This window comes from Balaenoptera ricei, chromosome 9 (genome assembly GCF_028023285.1).
Source record: "Balaenoptera ricei isolate mBalRic1 chromosome 9, mBalRic1.hap2, whole genome shotgun sequence".
NCBI lineage: Eukaryota > Metazoa > Chordata > Mammalia > Artiodactyla > Balaenopteridae > Balaenoptera > Balaenoptera ricei.
Window position 1 is genome coordinate 33,745,736 of NC_082647.1, and position 12,415 is coordinate 33,758,150.

The 12,415-nt window shown below is 39.1% G+C and overlaps 1 protein-coding gene across 2 annotated transcripts in view; it reads right to left on the reverse strand.

Annotated features, from left to right (window-relative positions):
- The window catches only part of MET (MET proto-oncogene, receptor tyrosine kinase), a 126,046-nt gene that overhangs the window by 43,289 nt on the left and 70,342 nt on the right, over nt 1-12,415 (reverse strand). For both annotated transcript variants that reach the window (XM_059933547.1, XM_059933546.1), the window contains exons 4-5: nt 4,885-5,019; nt 3,696-3,869 (exon numbers count right to left, since the gene is read on the reverse strand). In XM_059933547.1, the coding sequence (XP_059789530.1) occupies nt 3,696-3,869; nt 4,885-5,019 (309 nt within the window). The remainder of the gene's footprint in view (nt 1-3,695; nt 3,870-4,884; nt 5,020-12,415) is intronic.

A 12,415-nucleotide genomic window follows, 5' to 3' on the forward strand; every position in this document is an offset into this window, starting at 1 on the left:
ACAAATTTCTATGTTAAAAATAAGCTTCTCAGCAGCTTTGTGACAATTGAGAGAGGAAATGCTCTTTTCGGGGGACATATTGTAAATTGTGCTGTAAAGTACAATGGTGGGAAAACACAGCACCGCTACAGAGGCAACTCAAGAGCCAGTAAAGGTATTTGCTAAAGACAAATTAGTGAAAGTGTAAAAGTGATTATTTTACAATTTAGAAGAGCTTTTAGCAAAATACAAATTTGCAAACATTCCCTTCCCTCCCAAGTAAATAACCACAAACCAAAGTCATACCCTTGTTGTCAAACCCCTTCAAAAGTCTTAGCTTAATGCTTTTACGATAGCTATTTTACCCATGAAATCCATTACACAGTTGTGCCTTTCATGAAAACTTACTTCGCCCCTGTCTAGCCAAATGAGAACTGCTAGGAAAAAAAAATATCTGTTTATTATTATGTTAGAAATCCAGGAGGAGGAAAACAAGACATCTAACCCTCCCGGACTCTCTTCAGCCTGAGGCAGTCACACAGCTGCTGTTTCCTCTTTTAATGAGGAGTCTTGCCCACTGAAAACAGCCCAAGGCTGATGTTGGCCTGATCCCGCTGTCTGGATTCCCCCCTTTCTATGTAAAAATTGAAGTCAATAAAGATGTTAAAAAAAAAAAAATTGAAATCTGTCACTCCACATTCATCATCACTTCCTATATAAGGCAAAGGGATTAGGTGATGATTTCAGAAAAGACATGGAGAGTTGTTCGGTTGGTGTGCTGGCAACAGAAAGGGATACTATAAAACCTCTGCTAGATCATCAGGATTTGAAAAGCCAGCTCTACTTAGCTTTCCTCTTCTGGCTGAAATATTAGAGGGGGGCATCTGAGCTTTTCTGCCTTAGCTTATGGGGTAACGTTCACTCTTCCAGGGGAAAAGGAAGGACGCAGTCTTGGACTACACACCCTTGGACAGAACCAACAATGGGCTGGCAAACTCTGAGTTATCCTGAGGGTAGAGAAACTCTGTGAGAAGGAAATGAGTGTCCGGCATAAAGCCACAGAGGCTGGGTCTGGATAGGGTAGAGCTAGCCACAAAAGCAGCTATTGTCCTTTCACAGGTGAAAATGATTTAAATGATCATATTTTCAAAACCCATTAGGATATACATGAGAAAGTTAAAACACCACCACCACCACCACCACCAAAAGCCTTGGAAAATTAAAATTTGTCTCTTCAGTAAATGTCACAAATATATTGGTGGCAGTATATTGCAGGCGTGAGATAAGATATCTCAGGTCCCTCATAAGATATCGCTGTTGCTTCTTATCTGAGTCTTCTGATCAATTAATAAACTGTTTTATTGTCTCACTGGGACTGAACTCTAATCCTACAAGAATGACAGTTTTATCCTAATAAATTCAGAATATATTGGAAAGTGCTCTTCCTTTTCTGAAGCATTTTTCATTGCTTTCTAAGTACAAGATCAGATAACATGTTTGAAACAAAATAATGGGCTTGCAATCCTGAAATATTTCATATGTGGAATTGCAAAGAATTTCAGCCACTGAACATCATGTGCCTTGAAAAGCAGGTTGACTTACATTTATTGGAAAGTGAAACTCTACACATTAGCTGGGTTTTGTGCCTGCAGCGTTTAAGACAGATAAGAAAAAGATGAATAATCTGTCTTATTTTTTGCAGTAAGAATGCTAAATGTCATGCTCTAGTGCAGCATGAAATCTTCCTAACAACTATGAACCGAAAGGGATTTATGGACTCAGCTGCATTACGTTTTTTCTAACTGTAGCACCCAAGCCTCAGTGAATTGTGCACGATGCAGTCCAACCTTTTAAAAATTTCCAGCTAGAGTGCTGGAGTTAGGGAAGGTGCGGGGTTGTGGGGGGATTCAAACATTATGAGAGATTCTCTGGTTCTAGAAAATTCTAAAATATTTACTGTTTTTAACCATTTTAATATAGCTTTCATTACTAATAAAAGGAGGTACATTGGTCAAAATTAAATGTTTCATTTGTACAAGTTCTTAACCTGCTTTTTATTTAAAACATCAGCTTGGCTGTTTTTGAAATGAAATTGTTGTGATTTAATTGCGCACACACACACACACACACACACACACCACACACACACACACACACACACACACACACACACACACACTCCCCATATCTCTTTCATGGAATAGCTGAATTCAGAGGTCTGGTGTCTCAAATTGCCACGGCTACGTGTTTTAAAACGTATAAAACTGCATGTGGTTTTAAAAGTATATTAAACACACAAAAAGTGCATAAATAATACAGTATAGATTTAAATTTGCTTTCTTAATATCTCCTGGTTTATTCTCTAGCTGATCAAGCTAAGTCTTAATAACTGTGTCACACCTAACATAAAATGATTTGGTTTAAAACCCAGTCACCCGGTACAAATCTTTCCCCAAACCGTAGCTAAATGAAAACAGCCATGATCTTGGGGGAGGTTCCTGTTCTGACTCGTACACTTTGTTTACTTGGGCTTGAACCAGGAGACCGACCAAGACCTTTAACTTGAATCTTTCACAGGAACTACTTAGTAAAGTCCAACTGTTCCACATGCAGGCAGAGAAAATATACACTGGGTCCTCACCAGGGAAGTAGCTTCGAGTAAAATGTGTTTGGATCAAGAAAAAAATTTTAAAAAACTGCCATGGAGATTTTCATAGCGCCAACCACATCCTTAAGTAAATAAGGCAACGGAGAGTTAGAGAGCATGGTTACAACGTCATGGCTGAAGTCCACTTCTAGAAGCTCAGTTCTCTAAGAGCAGGAGGCACTTCTGTCTTGTCTGGGACTGTATCTCCCCATTGTCTAGAAGAGTGCCAGCTGTGTGGTATGCACTCAGTAAATGTTTTTGGAATGGATTAAATAATGAATCGGCTTACAGAGTATAGAGGTTAGTGTAGTCATCAGCTGTGCTTTTACTTCTCTCACAGGAACTTTGAGAGAAGGCACAGTCACCCATTTGTCCACCATCTACTTGCTTCCCACCTTGCCCTGAGAGGTAACCTCTAGACTCATCAGTGATGAGACAGCCACCATCTATGTGTCAGACAGAACGAAACCTCCTGTTTGGCCTGCTCCAGCATGGCTGGGATCTCTAGCTTGCACGGTCCAGGTTAGGGTTCTGGATTATGCCATGAGTGGATCCCCGTGTGTGATGAAGGCTCATGCCTGGGCACCTGGTAGATAAAGCAGCTGGTGAGGAATCAGAGAATGGGCAGGCCAGAAGGGAACAGGTCCCAGTGTGAGGAAATGGAGAGCAGTATTGCTCTCTAGCCACCACTCTTTTATTCACATAGCACTAAGGGAGAGCAACTGCCCAAGGAGAGTGTGAAGCAAGCACTTCAAGTGCAGGGCCTAGGGGCATGTGCCCAAACACCACCCTGAAGGAAAAACCTGGGGGGTAGGATTTCCCTGGTGGTCCAGTGGTTAAGACTCCGTGCTTCCAATGCAGGGGGAGTGGGTTTGCTCCGTGGTCAGGGAACTAATATCCCACGTGCCACGTGTTGCGGCCAAAAAAAAAAGAAAAATAAAAACGTGGAGGGAGACGGTGCTTGGGCTGATGCCTCACAGCTAAATGAATACATTAATTTTTGAATTTTTCCATCAGTGGGATTTATGATTTCCAAAAAACACACATGACAGCTGACAGAGACTTCTACCTTGTAGATTGTAGGCAGACAGGTCTCTTGAGTCCATGTTCCACCAGGGCATTCCTCCAATCGCACACATTTATCATGGCACCAGCCACACTGCACAAAGGAAGGGGCGGAGAGGCACTGACTGCAGGACTGGAAATGTTCACAGCCCAAGCCATTCAGCGGGATCTTGGTGATCTGTGAAGACAAGTGATGGAAAGAGCTTCCAGAGGGTTTTTTTGTTTGCTTGTTAATAAAAACTAAATACATCGAAGATACATATAAATATAATTTTACAGAGCCTGACAGGGATAGCACCTATGTGTGCAAATCATGTAATAATGCTTACGTGATTAAAATAAAAAAAAACAAATTTCTTCCTTCCTTCCGCTGTTGGCGCATATGTGATAAAAGTTACCATTACTGTCCAGTGAACACAAGCATTACCATGCAATGTTAGAGGTTCTATTTACTCGGACATTTTGCTCTGTCTGAGATGATTTTATTTTTATTATTTTATTTTAAAATTTTTATTGGAGTATAGTTGATTTACAATGTTGTGTTAGTTTCTGCTGTACAGCAAAGTGAATCAGTTATACATACACATATATCCACCCTTTTTTTGATTCTTTTCCCATATAGGTCATTACAGAGTATTGAGTAGAGTTCCCATGCTATATAGTAGGTCTTTATTTTCTATTTTATATATAGTAGTGTATATATATCAATCCCAATCTCCCAATTTATCCCTCAAGAGAGTATAAATTAAGCTGCTGGAAAACACACTTGAACCCCCGGGAAATTCTAAGTAAGTTTACATATCATTCTGGCATCAAAATGCACCTCCTCTCAGAGAAAAGGGATTACTGGCCAGCGTCAGATTCCAAGGTACACTTCAGGATTTATCTGCCTGCACTAGAGTTCTGCCCTTAGGACTGTAATTCTCATTCTGCGTGTTTGTTTTTCTCATTGAGAAATACAGGACAAAAGGAGAAGTTCACATCATGAAGAGGACCTAACATAGGTCCAATCTTCTCCGAGTAAAAATTTAACTTGATTTCAGAAGATCTCTGGAATACTCAGGAAAGAACCTGATAGAAGAGAGGTGAATCCAGACGAAGAGAAAAGTTAAAAAGGACCAGATGACACTGGCTGTAAATATCCACTGAGGAGGAACCACATTCATGGAACCTCCCTGGGGAACAGGGCTTACCTTCTTCCCAGTGACAACGAGTGTATAGCCATTTTGGTTTAGCGGGTGCTCCACAATTGCTTCTGGAGACACAGGGTGGGAATCCAGGCGAAAATTCACGTGTGGGGTTAATGATCCTGATCGAGAAACCACAACCTGAGAAAAAAACCAGAAAGCACCCTTAGTCCAACAAGCTCAGTTTAAATATACTGTCAGGGGAAAATGTGGACGATAATGGTAATACCAGATTAGACGAGCTCATGGGTGTTTGAACTATAGGCCCAACAGTTTATCTCACTGTAAATCAATACGACATCTTCTAATCTCCTGCCTTGAAGACAATTCATCTGCACCCCCAAGACAGAGTTTTGCCAATTATCTTTTAATGATTTCTAGGGAAGGAGATCTTCCAGTCAATCAGCCAGCACATGCAGACAAATCCTCACGATTGTATTAGGGACTGGAGGAGCCAAAACTCTCCCTAGCACAGAAGACCTCCCTTATGCTACAAGGATTCTGGATTATTTTTTAATGTATTCTCCTGACCCTCCCCACTGAACAGCTTCCCTTGATGTAATGGAAAGGGTAGTGAATGGGAAGTCTGGAGACCTGGATTTGGTTCCAGCTTTGCTACTCTTAAGCCATATGTATAGATCTTTTGAGGTCAAAATAGGCCCTCAGCTAACTTTGAAATGGTGTGCTGTCATTTCTTACAGACCATTGTCCCATCATACTTTTTTACTTTGATTATAACTAAAGTTCTGCTTCTTGGCCTGGTTTTACAATAAGGCCTGATGGTTTTAACAATGCCTTGGAAATGAGGTTTGATGATTGGTGTGATTCTTGCTGTTAGGTATTTCTAATTTGGGATGGTTCTCAGCTATATAATTTCCATCTGCCCAGCTGCTAGAACCCAGTAATAATGAAGTCCAAATCAGCTGACTATCTGAGATGAACACTCAGACTATAGGAGGGTTTAGGAGCACTCAGAGGGACTCTCATTCTTAAATAGGGCATAAGGTTGTATCTACAGGAGGGTACAGGAGGCTGAGCATAGCTCTGGTCTTGAAATTGACTTTGTGAAATTGCCTGACATCCAAATACCCTTTTACATTTCACTGAAAGTGCATTTGCCATGTGTTTGAAATCATGGGACAAACGTGGGCAGCTGTGAGATGAGGATTAAATAATAAATAACCACTCCTTCTACCTCAGCTTTCTTATCCATACAATGGGAATGAACTGCTTAGTACTCTAACAAACACACAACATACAAATGTTTTGGGGAACCAGTAGTAAATTTTTTCTTCAGTATAATAAAGGAGTCAAGTAGCCTGAAACAATTTGGGAAGATTCCCAAAGTCCCTAATTTGCTCCCAGAGAGTGGACTGTTAGAGAAACCAACCATGCTCACACAGAGCTATAAAAATGAAACACCATGACATTTTTTTTCTAACATTTGTTCTATCCCAAACACTCAACACTTTCAAAACAACTCCATTAAGCAGGGTGGCTATATTTGCACAGAAGTTAAGTGATGGATCAAAGGTCATTTGGTCAGAATGGGAAAGGATGGAAACTACTGTTATTCCTAAATTTAGGGCCAAATAGTTATTTGTGACTTTTGTAGGGGAAGTAAAAAGAAGTTCAATTACCAGTCCTACCTCCCTTTTGGTGCTGGTTACAAGCAGACTATCAGAACACCAAACTTCTATCCCAAATTATCCAGATTTCAGTTAACCAATTTTTCTATCTTGACTTACTTCTGGTGCTCACCACCTCTTGTTTTTCCTACCCCTCACGCCTCCCTGCCCCCCAGTGTTTTCATATTTCCCTGATTGTTGTCAATCACTTCAAACTGCAAAGGTGAAAAAAAATTTCATTTTCTCACACACAAGTAAAAACCAAAACAATACACCAGCCTCTCTTAATAACCTGACTCTGTTCTCTGCCTCATTCTGTGCTTTCTACTTCACTGGAGATCATTCATCCCTCTGAACCTGCCTATAGGTATTTGCGTTTTGTTTCTGTCTCTCTTATACCTTCCATTCTATTCAGACCTGCTACATAACAGTCACCTCCTACTACTGTTTTGTCTCCTATCTTCTTGCTCTCTTTAATATCATTTCCCCTATCTATAATAAGCAATCCCTTCTTAATTAATAGGTCATCATCTTTGACTTTATCAACTATCTTAAGCCCATCCAAATATTCATTTCCCAGAAAGGATTAACATAACTCTTTTCATAAAGAAGCTCTTTGCACCTCTGGAACTTGGATAGATTGATTTGGTGCATTACCAGTTAAGACTTTTTGTCTGAAGAACACCATATATGATGGTAACTGAGCCAGGCACTGTGCTAAGTGCTTTAAATGGGTATTTTGTTTACTCCTCACAATAATCCTACAGGGTAGGTACTATTGTTTTCCATAAAGAAAAGATGACAGAGAATCTCAGCTAGAAAATAGGAGAGTCAGGTTTCCAAGGAGCTTTATCTCATGTCAGAATCTGTTTGCTTGACCTCTTTTTAAACACTCAACTGATCTACTCTTGGAGCACCAGAGTAAATACCAATAAAAAACTTCAACTCTGAGCTCCCAAGAGCCACTTATGAGTCAAAGCATTAAAACAAATTTCACAATATATTTGCCTTGCCAAATACTCCTTGTTTCAGTAATCTTGGCTGCACAAGTTAAGTGTGCCTAAGGAGAAAGACTCCACATCTAAATAGTTTTTGATGGCACAGAGGAAATGTTATTAGTACAGCTGGCAAGCTCAACTTTTGATCATGAGCTAGGATAAGTGTGGCTTGTTATAGAAAAAGGAATGAACCAGAGAAGACAGGAAGGCTGTGTGGAAAAGAGACGACTGCTTGCAGTTTCAGGCAGAGGTCATATCACAGATGCAAATACATTTTTAGCTGATCATTAGCCCTTTCTCTGGAGGGATACCTATTGCTATTGTTTCTATTATTAATTCCTCACTTTCTCTTATTGCCAGAATTCTAAATGATTGGGTAACCACTTAACTCTCAAAATACTCCTGAAGCAATGTTTGCAAGAAGTTAGGAGTTCCTTTTGGTTGTCATGGAGATATTTCTAAGGACAGAACAGAATCCAGCATTTAAATTTAATTCTTATGATAAATCACCTGACAGTCTTAGGACAATGAGTAAGAAATAGAAGACTGGCAGCTATCTTTTTAGTTTCTACTGTGCTGACAACTAATCTTTAGTGTTTAGTTCTCAAAACCGTTTTCTTTAATGCTCTTGAAAATACAAGACTAGGGTGAGGGAGTAGGGAGGAATCTGAATTTACTTGACTGTGGTGGCTATGATCTCAAATTACCTGGGGGAGGACAGGGGAAGAAATATATGTAAAAATAAAATAAAACCTTGTGGCTAGGGCCCCAAATTCATAACCCTGAACAAAGTAATTCTCTGTAATATATCTATAAATACATAAAGGCCAGCCCTCTTCACCCCACACAGAGAGTCCTATTTTTGATTAAACTGTTTTAGAATTTAATTTTCTTTAAGAAGGATGAATACAACTTAACATGAGATATTATTTCTTATATAACGTGAGATACGTGGTTTTTCTCCTCATTTTCTTAAAGTAGACAATTCAGTGGTTTTTAGCATATTCACAGATTTGTGCAACCATCTTCACAACCAATTTTGGAATATTTTCATTACCTCAGAAACCCCACACCCCTTAGCCATCATGCACCCTAGCCCGTCATACCCTCCAGTTCCTGGCAACCACTAATCTACTTTCTATCTCCACAGATTTTCCTATTCTGGACATTTCATGTAAATGGAATCCTACAATATGTGGTCTTTTGTAACAGGCTTCTTTCACTTAATGTTTTCAAGGTTCATCCATGTTGGAGTATGTATCAGTACTTCATTCTTTTTTATTGCCAAATAATATTCCTTTGTATGAATATACTATATTTTATTTATCCATTTATCAGTTGATTGACATTTGGGTTCTTTCTACTTTTTGGTTATTGTGAATAATGCTGCTAGGAACATCCAAGTCTAACTTTTGGTGAGAATATATATTTTCACTTCTGTTGGGTATATACCTAGGAGTGGAATTGTTGGGTCTTATGGTAACCCTATGTTTAACCTTTTGAGGAACTGCCAGACCATTTTCCATATGGGATGCATAATTCTACATTCCCACCAGCAATGTATTAGTGTTCCAATTTCTTCACATCCTTACTGACATTTGTTATTTTCCGTTTCCTTGATTATAGCCATCCTAGTAGGTGTGAAGTGGTACTTCACTGTGGTTTTGGTTTGTACTTATCTGCAAAATGTTTCCTTAAATTAAGTAAAAGACAAGTTTACTTCTGAAGGTTCACAGCCTTCCATCCATTCCTCCTGCCTGAGACTGATACTTGGGCATCACCTGCTCAGCCTCCCAACCAGTTCTCTGAAGAACATACCTCATGGTCAGACTGGACTTTTGTAAAACAGAGATCTAGAGAGGTTGGAGGTGGGGGAGGGGTAGAAGAAACAAAAATGGATTCTCACTAGGAGAAGCAGAGAGTGGGAAATGCAGCACATTCCCCAGGGAATTGAGAGGAAAAAAAAAAAAAAAAGTAAGTGAAGGAGATGACACCATTAATAAACAAACTGGGTTATAACTGGATGTGAACTTACAGATCCAGGGAATGAGTCTGCTTTCTCTGTAGTTCCTAGTACAGATCTGGCACATAGTAGGTCCAAAAGGCATATCTATTGCTTAAACATATGAATAGACTGAAATAAGAAGACTACTTAAGCCTTGATGAACGGATGGGTTTTTTAATGCTTCAGACATTTAGATAACCTTCAAGAGTTTGGTTTGCATTTTCAAGGTATGGCTTCTGATACCTTTTGCAATGGACTGAATGTTTGTGTCCCCCCCAAATTCATATGTTGAAATCCTAATCCCCGGTGTGATGATGTGAGGAGATGAGGCCTTTGGATGCTGCTTAGGTCATGAGGGTGAAGCTCTCATGAATGAGATAAGTGCCCTATAAATGGGACCCCAGAGAGTTCTCGTGCCCTCTTTCTACCATGAGAGGACACAGCGAGAAGATGGCAATCTGTGGACCAGGAAGCAGGCCCTCACTAGACTCCAGATCTTGGAATTTGCAGCCTCCAGAACTGTGAGAAATAAATGTTTGTTTTTTTAAGCCACCTAGTCTATGGTAATTTGTTACAACAGCCCGAACTGACTAAAACACCAGCTATAGGTTTATATCTTCTTAAGTGTGTGAGAGAAATCGGTATTTGCTTAGAAAGAAATCAGATATAAAGAGTTTTGTTTCAACCAAGGTAAACATCTAATTTTCTGGAATTAAAAAAATGAAACATAAGAAGTGGAAAGTGCTGATTGGTGCTGACAACTCAAAATTAGAAGTAGTAAGACAAAGTACCAGGTGGCAAAAGTTGAATTAAATGAAACTTTGCTCTGTTCTTTCACTCTTTTTGGTAAGTGGGCACAAGAGCTTCTATACCAACCTGACACTACAAAGGCCAGGGTATGTACAAAAAGTAAAACAATTTTTTTAATGATTATAACACCGATGTGTATGTGTGTTTCAACTTTTTGAAATGAGTCAAAGTGATTCAAAATGAGTCAATACCAAACTGAGAACTTTGTAAAAAATTTCAAGCATCTAAAAACCAAATAAGCTAGTAAATTTGTAAAAATTTAAAAAAATCCAATACTTTCAAATCAGTATTCCAAATACAACGATTGTAGGATTCGCCAATCTATATATAGAGTATATCTGTCTGAATTTTGAAAAAACTACTGATAAATATATTTCCTGTTTTAAAATCTCTCCATTTTTTCAAATAAGCACCCGAACAAGAAATTCCAGTTATTCCCTGCTACCAAAAAAACCAAAACAAACAAAAGGTTAGCACTTTCCCATGGTTTCAAATATGTATGGTGTTTTACATTTCTATGCTATAACAGTTTATAAGATATATATATTTCAACCATGCATTAATTCATTTTAGGAGACTATATATGAGCTGGGCTTAATTTTTTGTTATGGACATAACTGAAATTATTATTTACAATAGGTTCTTTTTCTCCCCAAAGAAATTTCAGAACCCATGAAGTATATTTTCCTCTAAAGAAATATAGTAAGCTACCATTCTTTAGAGATGTAACTAAATCAATGATGTACACCTTAAAAAAAGGCAGATGATATTTTTATCTGAGCATTTTATTAAGGAGACGGGTAAGTTAGCAATCTCCGAAGAGGAATGTTCAAGTTCAAGCTTTGTTTGGCTGTGTCTCTGCAGGCTGCTCACAGCATTGATGGGTTGATGATCTGTGTCTACATAGTCTAAAATAGCAGTAATCCCAGATGAAATGTATGCTGCAGGCTTCCAGCACAAAGCACTGACATGCCATGATGGCAGCACAGGAATTGCAGAAATTTAGAGACAGGAGGTCAATAGATGAATTGATTCTTCTTACTAGAAGTGAGTAATTATTGTCAAGTTCACTGATTACTAACATAATCCTTTAAGTAATCGTCATAAGTAATGATCATGAACTAACGATGTCTTTTTAGGTGGTCCCTACCTCTTGAAGTTTCTTGCTTAAGACCAACTAGTCCAGTTAAGAGGCACAAGAGAAAAGGGGTTATGGGTGGTAACAGCATCAAGGAATTGGGGAGAGGGGAAAGGGTGATGGGAGAAGAGCAAGGATAATGCCAAAGAACCTAATGAAATCTGTGACAGTGCTCAGGCAGTGGCCACTGTATACAGACAAGGTAGCTGCCTGGTGAATGTGGAGCTGAACTTGCAACAAGTCTTGAAAGTGCCTCCCCACTCCCACCCCACCCCCATCCACTTGCTCTCCCTGGCCTGACAGTCATGCACAAATATTTTAATAACGATGCTTGCATCTAGAGATTAAAGGCCTTATATAAGTGCTGTAAAAAAAAAAATCAAGCAAGTATTGTTTTTTGGATGTAGATTAGATGAGGAGCTCAGAAGGGGAGATGTGGGCAATCCCTGTGATTAGTCCTGTGATCTTCATGAGTATCCTGCTTCCCTCTCCCATGTAGCCCTGCACACTGTGCTCATGTTCCCCAGCCTTGTTCTTTTCTACATCCGCTCTGCCTCCAAAATTCGTAAGAAGGCGTGTTCTTACTGTTTACTTATACTATCTCAAACATTGCTTATCATATTATTTTACTTCAGAGCATCCCAGAGTGACCACACAAATAAAAACTGTTTTTGAAATCTATATCTACACTGACATAGCTCTACAGATAGACTTGAATGTATGTACATATTAGTATATTTAGACATAGCTGCACCTGTGTAAGTTACACGTTTAAATGTTAAAAACATGTCAAAAATGTCTTCTCTTCCATACGTATAATATTGTTAGCTAAACAATATAATTCTTTCTAATCAAATAACCACTGTGAAATACCTGATTCACTTTACACCCGACAGCTGGGGCTGAAGCTTGTATTCCCAGCCAGAGTTGAACATAAGCACAATAGGAAAGGCAGAAA